Here is a 13,990-nt window from a genome sequence, read left to right as displayed (position 1 = left end):
CCACTTTATTCTGCAAACCAAATGATAACTTACATTTTATGTATATTTTTTTATACTTAATTTATGCTTAATACTTATAATTCTATTTTTTTTTTATGTTTTATATATATAATTGAAAATAAAAAAAAATAGAGAAAATGTATATTCAGTGGTTACAGTGTTGTAAACAAGCACAGACAAACATTTTATAAATATTTCCCAGGTCGAGTTTGTGGAATACGTTCGACTTTTAACAAGAAGTTGATATAAAAACGCACCGGCTTTCACAAACTCCGTGACTGCCTACTCTATTGAGCAAATTCCTACATAAACATAACAAAACCTAACTCTTTCGGAGGAAGGAATTCAAGTCTCTCATCTCTACCTGCTCTTCTTACTGGTAAGCTTTTTCTTTTTTGAGCTCTCTGTTTTTAATTTATGCTGAAACCAGAGGACTCTGAAGATTTTCAGTTTTCTATAATTACTTTGCTTCATCTTTCCATCGATGACGATGATGATAAGAAATGATTGTCCACATCCTGTTTTGACTATATATGCTGGAAGATTTGAAGTCTTAGCATGGTGATCGAGGAGACATTTCGAAGCTTTTGGAAACATTATTTCTAGATCTCCCTTTTTTTTTTGTTTTTTTTTTTTGAAGAATATGAACATAAGATATTCGATAAAAGAACGCGTCCAATTTTTAATTAATCTAACTCTTGTTTGTATTTCTTTGGCTTAATATATTCAAGCCCTCAAGTTGTTTCAATACTGTAACGGATCCTAATAGTTAATGTATCCGTAGATTAATTAAATGTATTAACCGATATTTTGATTTTTTTTTTATTTATATGTTGAATTTTTTTTTGGATTTAGTTGTTATTGGTTCTAAATAAGCAAATTGAGGAGTTATTTGTCTCAATTTAATAATTTAATAGAGTTAAGGGGTTGGTTGTCACAAGTTTAAATTTGGGGTCAGTTGCAATATTGGAACAACTTGAAGAGGCTAAGAAGATATTAAAACTATTTCTTTTACAAATAACTATTGTTTTGGATTTCATCGCTGAATATTATTTTTTTAGACATAATACCCATTTTACTCTCTAAATTAAGGTTTCAAAGTCAATTAGGTTATATTCTTTATTACTTAATTCCAGTAATAATTAGTTCAGTATTCGATTTCAGCATTCAATTTCAGCATCCAGTTTCAATATTAAATAATTTATCATTATTTATTATAATTATAATTATTTATATATAATTTATTATCATTATTATAATTATTTATCTATAATTTTCATTATTATTATTTATTTATAGTTTATTATTATCTATAAATTAGATAAAAGTCAAGAAATGATAGTTTATTAAAATATATATCGTTTAATAAAAAAAATAAAATCAAATTATGTATCTATGTTTAAAAATTAGGAATTACATCCATATTATGAATTATTTCTCAAATTTACCCAATTTATCAATATTAGAGATAAAATTGCATTATTTTAGACGTTTGGGGTAAAATTACTCCTGATCCAAAACGTAAGGGGTATTTTTACACCTTAACCTTTAATTGTAATAAAAAGTTAAGAGTTTGTATTTATATGAAAATTTGTATTTAATTTCATAGGCTTTAAATTATATGTAAATTTGTGTTTATATGTAATTTGTATTTTTAATTTAAATTAGACTCATTTTTATATAATTTCATAGGTTTTTATCGAGCCAAGATTTTATCAAGCCGAACTTTTATTTGATATTCAATTTATTTTATCTTTAATAATATATTTATTTAGAACCATTATTATTAGGCCTAATACACAAATAACCCCCTGAACTTGTCCAAATGTTGCAACTGCCCCCTCCAACTTTCAATTGTAACAACTTACCCCTCAAACTTGTCCAATTGTAACAACTTACCCCTTAAACTTGTCCAATTGTAAAACACAACCCCAAATTGCTGACATGGACTGCAATTGAAGAATCACGTGAAATACAAAATCTGCAATGCTCGTGGAGTATGATAATCAGATCCTTGGCGTGATACGAATCCGGGAAAACTTTTTTACGGTTGCTTCAAATACGGGGTAAAAAAATTTCCAATTTGGGGTTATGTTTTACAATTGGACAAGTTTAAGGGGTAAGTCGTTACAATTGAAAGTTGAGGGGGGCAGTTGCAACATTTGGACAAGTTCAGGGGGTTATTTGTGTATTAAGCCTTATTATTATTATAAGCTTGTTAATGTCCAATATTATCATTAAAATTATTTTAAAGTCTAATATCCTCATTATTGTTAAGTTCGATTAAGTTCGGTAGTATTCATTTAAGTTCAGTAGCATTTAGTTAAGTTCAGTAACATTCAGTTAAATTCAATTCAGTTCAATATTCAGTAGCATTCTGTTCAATTCAGTTCAGTTCAATTCAGTTTTTTTTTCATGATAAAGAACAGAACCTTAGTATCTTCAACTATCAAAATCATCAATCAACCCGATAGTTCAATTCTAAAAAGAATCATCAATTGAGGACTCTTCAAAGGTCATTTGGTTTAACAATGTTAGATCTTCTTTTCCGAAATTGTTTTGAACCAATACAATATTATTATAATCTATATCAAATAGTCAATAACCATTTCTCATTTTAGGATTGAATTAAAACTCAATTCATGATTGAATTAAAACTCAATTGATGATTTTTGTTTAGTTCAAAATTCTGGTCGTTGATTTTGACGGTTCAACTAGTTGTAATCCCAATATGGAATATTAATCCATTAACATGGAGTATTATTTAATTTAGTAAACTTTTCAAAAAAAAAAAAAACTAAAATTAATTCTTCAAAAAAAGGTTACTAAAATTAAATAATTTTGAGAGAAATAAAAACAATAATAATTTAGTTATTCTCTATTATAATTAATGGAACCGAGAGAGATTGGGGTGAGTAAAACCGAACCAAATAAAAAACCATAAAAAATGAACTGAAAAAACTGAACCAAATTGAATCAAATTGCAATTCGGTTTGGTTTGGTTCTCATTTTTATGAAATTCGGTTTTCGGTTTGGTTCGAGTATAAACTGAAAAACCGAAAAACCGAATTAGAGTATTATTTGGTTATTATTTTGGATTAATTTATAATGAATTATTTTGGATTTGGAATGAGAATGTTATTGTAAGAGTTTAATTACTTTAAATAAATTAATTTAGAATTATTGTGAAACATTTTGTATAATTTATTTAAAAAAAAAGTTACACGAACATTATAAAAAAAGGGTAAATAATTTATTAGTCCCTACCTTTTTACGTAACATATTGTTTAGTCCCTCTATTTTGAAAAACACATTATAAGGTCCCTATCTTTTGTCAGTATTAATAACTCTTTGGTCATTTTATCTAATTTTTTTTCGATTTTTAACTGAACCTATCTTAGCTTTCCGGACAGCCATAGTACAATACAAATGATCATGTTACTCTGTTATGCTCTGTCTGTTTATTTAAGCCAAATATAGCGGTTAAAAATCTAAAAAAAATAGACAAAAGAACCAAAGGGTTAACAGTGACAAAGGTTATATGGACTTTATAATGTGTTTTTCAAAATAGGGGGACTAAACAGTGTGTTAAGTAAAAAGAAGGGGACTAATAAATTATTTACCCTAAAAAAATGAAAAAAGTTCCGGCAACATAAATGTTTTAGATTTGTTATAATTTATAAATGTTTTAGATTGAAAAAAGTTACAAAATTATCATTGTTTTAGACTTTGTATAATTTATAAATAGATAGAAATATGTAAAAATGAAAAAAAAAATTCCAAAAAAATTATTTAATTATTTTCAATTTGGTTTGGATTAGAACCAAACCGAACTGAATCAAAATAGTTTGGTTCGATTTAAACTGAACCAAATTTCAATTTGATTTAGTTTGATTTACAAAAATTACTTTTATTTGGTTTGGTTCGTTTTTTGAACTGAACCAGACCATGTTCAGAGAGAGAGTAATAAGTACTACAAAAATGAAAAAGTACAAAATCTCATAATAGGCAATAAATTTAAGGGTAAATTTTAAATAAAATCCTTATGGTTTCACTAATATTCAGATAAAAGATTGTAGTTTACTTTTTGTTAAAACGAGAATTGAGGTTTCACGCTTTTAATAAAACAAAAACCTTTTAAATTAATGCTATTAAAACCATTTTTAACGACCTGAAAATAAAAACTTTTAAGAATTAAAGTTGTTCAATATCATCTTACAAAAAAAAAAGTTGTTCAATATCATAGGAACTACATTTTCGATTTTCGAAAATCATATTTTTAGAACTTTCTCTCTCTAAACATTAATCTCTGTTTACCAAACATCATCTAAATAATCTCAAAATAAAAAAGTTGAAGAATTAAAGTTACTTAGAATATTAGTAGTTATTAAAATATGTCATTTTTGAAGTCGTCAATGGTGATTTTAATAGTCCTTACTTTGAAAAAAAAAATTGTAAATTACAATCCTTTATTACCTATGGAGTTTTATTTAAAATTTACCCTAATTTTAAATGTAAACGTGGAATAAATATTCTATTTCTCTAAAAAAAAAAAAAAAAAAAAAATTGAAGTTAAAAGGACCAGGTTTTGAATTTTTTTTTTACGAGAAATCTATCGGGGATACGTTTGAAATAGCGAGAAAATAAGGAGTAAGAGAGAAAATGCAAAGGATAGCAAATTGAGTCCTTGTTGGTGGAGGTTTAATGGCTGCTCTTCTAATGCTTGTTGGGGAACAAATTATCCAAATTCTCCTACGCGAAAGTTACTATCATAATGCTCGTTGCGTTAGCTTCCGCAGAATATATTATAGATCTTTATTGGGCGTGTTCTCCTTTTCAGTTCTGATCACTGATCATTGGGTTTCATTTATGCATATGAACTCGTTGCAGCTATGAGTCGGTGCTCAATATCGGAAATGAATGTCACACCTAAGATTTCAATCAACGATGGGAACCTTGTGGTTCATGGAAAGACAATACTAACTGGAATGCCAGACAATATTGTATTGACACCTGGATCGGGTGTTGGACCCGTTGCCGGTGCATTCATTGGTGCCACTGCTTCCCATAGCACAAGTCTCCATGTCTTCCCTGTCGGCGCTATAGAGTAAGTTTCAGCTCCAATTTAATTTGACTGTTCTGAACATAAACATGCATGGCTTGCAAATATATTAATCAATTGGGTATTGTTAATTTCATTGCAAAACTGATTGTGAATGAATCATGACTCGATATGAAGCTAATCAGTACCTCTTATCTTGTCGGATAGCAGTATGATCTCTAGAAAGTTTCTGTTTGGCAAACATTTTATTCAACCTCTATTTTTTAGTCTCTTGGGATGTCAAGTTAAAATTTTGAATATTCGTGTCAATTATGTTTGGAATTCTTAAAATTGTGATTTCTCTTTTATTCTAGGGGTCTCCGATTATTGTGCCTCTTCCGGTTCAAGTTATGGTGGATGACCCAAAGAATGGGCACTTGTGGGAAAGACATACCTTTGGAGACCCAGTTCATGCTAGTTGAAAGCAAAGATGGGGGTGAAGGAGTTGAACAAGATGATGCCAATACTATTTATACTGTCTTCCTACCCCTTCTTGAAGGCCCATTCCGTGCTGTTCTGCAAGGCAACGAAAAGAATGAGATGGAGATCTGCCTTGAGAGCGGTGAGTTGACTATAGTAGCCATCATAAAGTGTCTGGTGTAGACTATCTGCATCCCTCCCATGAGCTAAATCTTTATCAATTCAGTTCCTATTGTCTCTGTTAGTAGCAGACACTAACAGTACAACTAGTGATTGGAGCTGTCAATAATGAGCCCATAAAGTACGGCTGGGTCTACTGCAATTGATTCTTTCCCATTGGGCTTCTAATGTGGGGTGGATCTGTCATTGATGCCAACTCAAACATGCTGGTGACCGGTCAATGACTGTCCCATCCAAACGAATCAAAATATATGGAGTTATATCAATTGGTGAAGAAATAGATAGATGTTCGAGTTCAAAAGAACCAGAACAATGTGTTTTTCTTTGGTGTCTGGCTTGGTTTTGCAGGGGATTCTGCTGTTGAAACGGACCAAGGTCTTCACGTTGTCTACATGCATGCTGGAACCAACCCCTTTGAAGTCATCAATCAGGCAGTAAAGTGAGTTTCCCTTTTTTTTTTGAAATGAACTACATTGATATTCCTCTTTGGTTAATTTTTTTAGTATCTGCATTGATGTTACCTTGGCAACTATAGAGCTATGTGTCTAATACTTCAGAAGTTTGATTTCCCCTACTATACAAGAAATTATTATATTTGAGATCCTGATGGAATTAACTTGTAATCTTATTCAAATAGGGCTGTGGAGAAATATATGCAAACTTTTCTTCATCGTGAAAAGAAAAAGGTAAAACTGACTATTTTTCATAATACTTCATGCATCTGTTTTTTTTTTAATGAAATCTTCCAACTAGATAGAATAAGTTTAACAAAGGATCTGACATCATGCTTCCTTCTTTTGGTCTTGTGCAGTTGCCTTCTTTTCTTGATTGGTTTGGCTGGTGCACTTGGGACGCTTTTTATACTGATGTCACAGCCGAGGGTGTTGAGGAAGGGCTCAAAAGGTTTTTCAAGAATGATGTTTAAAAGTGAATTAACTCTTAATTTATATTTGGACTGAGGGGTGAAAATCAGAGTTGAAACGCTATAATATTGACTAGGGTTCTGATTTTGATTGCAGTCTATCAGATGGAGGGACTCCCCCGCGATTTTTGATTATAGATGATGGTTGGCAGCAGATTGAAAATAAAGCTAAGGATGATGCTAATGCTGTTGTTCAAGAAGGAGCTCAGTAAGAATCTCTCTCTCTCAACATACCCATCACAGAGTCATTGACCCCTTTAGGACTTGGCAACTCCTGTTTTTGCTACTAATGTCTTAGAGTTAGCCAATGATACAAGTACTGAGAATTGGATTGAAGTCCTCATCTATATATTACATGATTCTTAGCACAAAATTTGTCATTAAGCATTTTGTCGATCATCTTCTTTTTACAATGAAAGAATTAATAAAATTTTCAATGATCCATTTTTATCCCTGCAGATTTGCAAGTAGGCTCACTGGAATAAAAGAAAATTCAAAATTCCAGAAGAATAATGGAAAGATTGAGGAGACCACAGGATTAAAACATGTGGTAGAAGATGCCAAGCAACATTTTAACGTGAAGTGAGTGACCTTAGTAACTTTCTAGTTTTTGTACTGCATCTAATGGTGCATATTCATGTGAAGTTTCCGTAAAGTGCTTGTTTTGGTGGTAGAAAATAAATCAATGGTTAACATAATAAGAAAAAAGAAAAGAAAAAGAGCTACAGCCTGTAGTGTCATTGAGCATGTCTCATTCTGTTTATATCTGGCACAGGAATGTATATTTGTGGCATGCTATAGCTGGTTATTGGGGTGGAGTAAAACCAGCAGCTGCTGGAATGGAGCACTATGACAGTGCATTGGCATATCCAGTTCAGTCTCCTGGTGTACTAGGCAATCAACCGGACCTTGCCATGGACAGTCTCACTGTCAATGGCCTTGGTTTAGTGCATCCCAAGAAAGCTTTTGATTTCTACAATGAGCTCCATGCATACTTGGCTTCTTGTGGAGTAGATGGAGTGAAAGTTGATGTTCAGAATATTATTGAGACTCTAGGTGCTGGCCATGGTGGAAGAGTTTCTCTCACCCGCAGCTATCACCAAGCACTCGAGGCTTCAATTGCAAGAAACTTCCCTGACAATGGTTGTATTGCTTGCATGTGCCATAATACTGATGGACTCTATAGTGCCAAACAAACATCTGTTGTGAGAGCATCTGATGACTTTTATCCTAGGGATGCTGCTTCCCATACCATTCATATCTCTTCTGTGGCTTATAACACACTTTTCCTTGGAGAATTTATGCAACCTGATTGGGATATGTTCCATGTAAGTAATTTGAGAGTGTTATAGTGCATTATATTTGATGAAGCTTTGTAGTTTGTAAGGAGATTGTGTAATAAATCAAAACAAATCTATGGTTGCAGAGTTTACACCCTGCTGCAGATTATCATGCTGCTGCCCGTGCTATTGGTGGATGTCCAATATATGTCAGGTATGTTTTCTTTTGGCAATTATTTGAAATGGCTCGTCAAGACTAGTATCAAAAGAGGAGGCATTAACAATATTTGGAATGCAGTGACAAGCCTGGAAACCACAATTTTGATCTACTGAGGAAGCTGGTCCTTCCTGGTGGGTCGATTCTGCGTTCCCAGCTTCATGGAAGGCCAACTCGTGACTGTCTCTTTGTTGATCCGGCAAGAGATGGAATCAGGTATGTTCCATTTTTGTTTCTCTCTGCATTAGGTAGCTTTGTTTTTTACCATGTTCTGCATTTCAGTACTCATGTAAGAGTGTTTTGCAGCTTGCTTAAGGTATGGAATGTGAACAAATGCACAGGTGTGGTTGGGATGTTCAACTGCCAAGGTGCTGGCTGGTGCAAGGTTGAAAAGAAGACCCGTATTCATGATGCTTCACCTGGTACCCTCACAGGCTCTGTTCGCGCTACTGACGTTGATTGCATTGCTCAAATTGCTGGTGCAGATTGGAATGGAGAGACAGTAGTATATGCCTATAGATCAGGTAATCTACTAGAGTTTTATCGATTTTACAGAATATAAAGCTTTAAGGCAAATTTACAGAATATTTGGAACGGTAATACTTGACCAAATATACTTTGGATTAAGGTTTAGGATTCTCCTGTAAGTCAAAACATATTAACATGAATGTGCTTCGGTTGTGAATTTCAGGAGAGTTGATTCGGTTGCCAAAAGGAGCTTCAATACCAGTGACACTGGAAGTTCTTGAATACGAACTCTTCCACTTCTGTCCGTTGAAGGTGAATTTTACGTCATTTTCTTTTCTTTATTCCCGCCGACCCATTAGTTAGTCGAGCATCTGTTTACTCAATGATCTGGCGATGATTCTGTGCAGGAGGTTAGCTCAAACATTTCATTTGCAGCAATAGGTTTGCTTGACATGTTCAATGCCAGTGGTGCAGTAGATCAGTTGGAAGTCCATATGGCTTCTGATAAAAAACCAGAATTGTTTGATGGTGAGGTTTCAACAGAGCTGACTACTTCCCTGAGCGAGAGTAGATCAGCGACAGCAACGATTTCACTGAAAGTCAGGGGATGTGGCCGTTTTGGGGCATACTCTTCCCAAAGACCGCTCAAATGCAGTGTCGGTAATGCTGAGACCGACTTCAACTATGACCCTGATACGGGACTTGTGACCCTGACTCTTCCAGTACCAGTGGAGGAGATGTATAGATGGCCTCTTGAGATCCAGATTTAAGTTGTTGGAGGGGTGGTAACAAACATAAAAAAAAATGGTAGAGAACCTGCATGCTCTTATTGATAAAGCTTGATGCATATGGGGTTGTGGGAAGTGATGGCTGTGTAACCAATATATGGGTTCAGAGCTGATTAGATTGAAGGGTAGTATGCTGTGTAAGTATATCCCAAGGGATATGTTAACGTTGTCTCTTATTTATTGCTAATAAAAGTATTATGCTTGTCAATTTGTTATTATGTTTTCCTGTTATGTTTTTGTCCGCAACAACAATAAAGCTTCAGTCCCGAAATGTTATTTATTTCTATATCTATTTCCCTTTTCTTTCAAGCATCTTAAAAGATTGAGATTTCTTCCTTAAACACTTCTCGTCGATATTCATAAGCTAATTTCGCATTGTCTTGTAAGATCCTCCTGTATATCAAACTTCAATTTGTGTAGTAGGTGCATTATGGGCAGAGATGTCCACCACCTATCTTAACTAAGGCTGGCTGCTCGCCTTCTAGTTCTCTATGGATTAGAGTGAATCAACTTAGCCGCTCGCCTTCTAGTTCTCTATGGATTAGAGTGAATCAACTTAATATATGCACGATCATTAGTGTGTGCAGGGGTGGAAGAGATTCTGTTGCTCTTAAAATAGGTTTACTTGAAAAAAAGTTGCAACAGTTAATTCAGAAGCTTGATAAGTTTATCTATAGATTGTTAAATGTAAGGATATGATTCGTTAGGCACCAGGAAGTTTGATGAGTTTCTTGTTTAAGCTTGATATCTCTCTTTTTCCTAATTCTCTTTAATATTTAATATTATGCTTGCTAACTTTATCTTTATAGTATTTTCACTTAGGCATATTTAATCATCAGTTGCATTTATGTTTTATTAAATTGTTATAGTTTTCTGAATCTCCAATTCCACAATTATTGTAAAATTGTTTCTAAAAGCAAAATATTTTCAACAAAAAAATTTAAGAATATTTTTATTTATTAATTAGAATTTAATTTTGTTAAATATCATATTGACCCCCTTTTAGAATATATTCTAACATATTTGGACCAATATGATTTTATTTTAAAGATGTAAAATGTCTTTTTTTTTTTAGAATGAGTAAAACAGTTGTTACCTAATACAAACTTATTTAAATGCTTTGGCAAAGCTAATATAGTCCGACCAAGGAGAATAAAACTCATCATAAATAACTCATTTTTTTTTTCTAAGACTCATACATTTGTGAAATTCTAAAGATATTCATAGGATATCATATTACACCTATAACTGAAAAAATTATTTTTTAAATATAGTTTCAAGAAAGAAATGTGTACTAAATTTCATGTCCAATCCTTTTGTTTGTGCTACATATTCATTAATGTGACGGAAGTAAATCTCATTGTATACAACAAATTTATATTTATGGAGAATTTGACATTATACATTCGGCTATCTTGATTCTATAATAATGAGAAAAATTATAGAAAATACACATACGTTTGGTAACTGTAGTATCCGTTACATAGAGACTTTCCATTTTCCCGTTCTCTACCAACAATTTTCTTCGTTAAAAGATTCTGAAAGAAACAATAATCGGGGGAAAAATGAGACGGAACAATTTAAGAATTGATGATTACGTTTACTTACATATATCAAATTAAAACTGACGAGCATCATCCTCTAGCCAATCTCCGTCTCTGGATCTCAGTTAAGTGATGAACCTTCTTAATAAACTTTATATGGCAAAACTTTTGACCTCAAAAGACAATTTGGTGAAGATAGTAAGTAAATGTATATCAACGTTTACCAGTAATCTTTGCAAGAACACAAGCCATTAACAAATTTGTGGAATCGAACTCGATCCCGAACAATGATTTCCCGACCGTAAACTTTACTGATTATCTTTGTGACTTCATGGCAATCCTCACACATTCTAAGATTCTTTATTATCCTAATCGGAGCTGGTGGTTTGATCTTCAACAGGCCATAAGCAATGGCCAGTCTTTCACTATGTTCATTCAGAACATTCTCTTTCTCTTCATCATCCACATTGTGCAGAACAGCAGAAACATATGGTTCATATCCAGTATTATGGATCCTAACAGAGACATCTCTGAGACTTGTTTTTATTAGCTCTGCCTCAGGGTGAGACCAGTCACCCATAACAAACTCATGTACAAACCCATCAACCTCAATAGAGGTGCAACCTGGAACTGCCTTCATGCCTTTGTCCTTCATCTTCTTCCTCACATGGCTCATCTTTTCCCACTGCGATACAGAAGCATACAAATTCGCAACAAGTATATAGTTCCCTGCGTTTAGTGGTTCTAATTCAAGAAGTTGTTCAGCAACCATTTCAGCCTGATCTACCATCCCATTTTTTCTGTAACCTACAAGTAATGTTCTCCAAATTACTGGATTTGGTGATGGTATTGTCTGAGCAAAATTGTAGGCCTCCTGCACGAGGCCTCCACGGCAAAGTAAATCAACCATGCAACCGTAGTGCTCCATTGATGGTTCTATTCCTAATTCAGGCATGCTTGACCAATATTTCTTTCCTGCTGACACTAGTCCACCATGGGCACAGGCAGATAAAATACCAATGAAGGTTACATGGTTTGGCTTCACCTGAGAATATTTGGCACCGTAAAACCATCAATTAATTAAGGTGTGCGCATCAAGCCCCTAAATCATTAAGGATTTCCAAATTCATATGTCAAACTATACCAATTTGATCTTCATCCATCCTAACATAGCTTATCCAAACGATATCATATTTTCCAGGGACTAACAAAATTTACATTTCACTAGAAGACTATAGGCATAAGAAAAGAGAATTTATAAGCATTATAGAATCTAATTGCAAAGTATTTACCTTTGCTTGTTCCATCCTAGAGAATGCCTCCAGTGCGTCCTCTGCAAGTCCATGAATAGCCAATCCAACAATCATTGAGCTCCAAGCTTTACTATCTTTCACAGGCATTGCATCAAAAATTTGTTTAGCTTTCTCTATAAACCCGCACTTCGCATACATATTAACTAGTGATGTATTAAGCTCAAGATCGACACTAATCATCTTTTTCTTGATAAAAGTATGAATCCAGGTCCCAATATCCAGTGCTCCAGCCATAGCACAAGCAGAAACCACCGCAACCAAAGAAACATCGTCAGGTTCAATACCATCCTCCTGCATTTCCCTAAACGTACTCAAAGCTTCATTCACCATTCCCAACCTCGAATAACCACTTATCATAACACTCCAGCATACCAAATTCCTCTCAGTAATTTCATCAAACACCTTCTCAGCAAGCCTAATTTCGTCACATTTTGAATAGAAGTTAAGCAACGAAGACTGAACATAAGGGCATAAGGCAAAACCAGATCGTAAAATTTGAGCATGAACCTGCTGGCCTTGTTGATGAGCCATTAGATTTGAGCATGATTTGAGAAGAAAAGCCAGGGTATAAGTGTTTGGAGTGGGGTAGCCTCTTGTAATCATCCTTTTATAGAGATGAAATGGTTGTTTGGAAGGGTATTGAGAGTATGAAAGAGCTCTTATAATGGAATTGTAAGCGAAAATTCCAGGGTTTGGAATGTGAGAAAAAAGAGTGCGGGCGTAATGGATGTCGCCGAGGGGAGAAAGAGCGGTGAAAGAGAGGATTTTGGAAAGCAAGAAGGAAAGGGTGGAGATGGGAAGAAGGCGAGTAAGAATATGGGCATGGATCTGCCGGAGAAACTTCATATTTGGGCATTTTTGGATCAGGAAAGCTATTTGTTTTTCTTCTTCTTTGATTGTTGGTTGTATCATGTAGTATGTAGTTAAAAGGAAGCCCTATAACATGAATTTAAAACCCCTAAAAACCCTTCTGTTTTGCCAGAAATTGGTTTCTTGAAAATCCAATTAGAGTGTGAATTGAAAGCCCAAGTGAACAATGGTTTGTGCTGCCTATAACATCGGGAATCCGACCATCATCTCTAAATAATATCTCCATATTCATCATCTTAAGGAAGAAATGATTTAGGTATGTCCAGTTTTGTTACGAGATTGTTCAATTTTGATTGATGAACTCAAGACTTAGGGTTTTGAGATTTGATGTATTTTGATTCTTATTTTTCATCTAAGGTATGCAAATTCGTGTTTTAATCTTTGAATATTTACCCATTGTTTGGATTGGGGATATTTTTCAAGTAAAGTAAGGTAGGGTAAGATGTATTTGGATAGAAGGTAAGGTAAGTGATGGTTTAATAATATAATTGTGTTTGGTTTGATGCTAAGGTAAACTAAGGTAAGTTAAGTTATATATAAAATTACTTTTATATCTAAACAATGTCTTATTTTAAAATAAAATATAGAGGGTAATTTTAAAAAAGAAAAATCTGTCAGCTCCCTACCCTTAATGTCTTATTTTAAAATAAAATATAAAGGGTAATTTTGGAAAAGAAAAATCTGTCAGCTCCCTACCCTCCAATTTGGGGTGTAAAGAAAATCAGCCAAATTTCACCTCATATACCATCACTTACTATTACATTCAATTACACCTCAAAACAAACAAGATTAGCTATCCTCACTTACTTTAAAATACCTCTATCCAAACAAGCTGTTAGTATACCTGCCCTAATGATTTCGATCCAACTTGGTGGCCATTTGATTTG

General features: G+C 33.6%; 2 protein-coding genes across 3 annotated transcripts; one reads left to right on the top strand and one right to left on the bottom strand.

Moving 5' to 3' along the window:
* The first annotated feature begins 213 nt into the window (after window positions 1–213).
* Window positions 214–9,586, top strand: LOC136209072 (probable galactinol--sucrose galactosyltransferase 2). 2 transcript variants are annotated; one of them, XM_066000430.1, is made up of 14 exons: window positions 214–379; window positions 4,891–5,107; window positions 5,416–5,663; window positions 6,050–6,140; window positions 6,339–6,387; window positions 6,513–6,604; window positions 6,721–6,831; window positions 7,083–7,205; window positions 7,399–7,951; window positions 8,050–8,117; window positions 8,202–8,336; window positions 8,427–8,644; window positions 8,812–8,900; window positions 8,996–9,586. In XM_066000430.1, exons 2-14 carry the CDS (start codon window positions 4,893–4,895, stop codon window positions 9,356–9,358), a joined length of 2,355 nt encoding a protein of 784 aa, XP_065856502.1. In that variant the 5' UTR covers window positions 214–379; window positions 4,891–4,892; the 3' UTR covers window positions 9,359–9,586. The 2 variants fall into 2 exon arrangements, with proteins under 2 accessions (XP_065856502.1, XP_065856501.1); XM_066000429.1 differs by lacking the exon at window positions 214–379 and having other exon boundaries at window positions 4,631–5,107.
* Window positions 9,587–10,719: 1,133 nt separating this feature from the next.
* Window positions 10,720–13,534, bottom strand: LOC136209560 (pentatricopeptide repeat-containing protein At1g59720, chloroplastic/mitochondrial-like). Its single transcript, XM_066001054.1, has 2 exons — window positions 12,213–13,534; window positions 10,720–11,965 (listed from the first exon to the last, which is right to left on the bottom strand). The coding sequence occupies exons 1-2, from the start codon at window positions 13,143–13,145 to the stop codon at window positions 11,141–11,143; spliced, it is 1,758 nt and encodes a 585-aa protein (XP_065857126.1). The 5' UTR covers window positions 13,146–13,534; the 3' UTR covers window positions 10,720–11,140.
* Between the last annotated feature and the right edge of the window lie 456 nt (window positions 13,535–13,990).

This window comes from Euphorbia lathyris, chromosome 10 (genome assembly GCF_963576675.1).
Source record: "Euphorbia lathyris chromosome 10, ddEupLath1.1, whole genome shotgun sequence".
NCBI lineage: Eukaryota > Viridiplantae > Streptophyta > Magnoliopsida > Malpighiales > Euphorbiaceae > Euphorbia > Euphorbia lathyris.
Note: the sequence above shows the minus strand (reverse complement) of the source record. Positions and strands in the feature narration are given on the sequence as shown.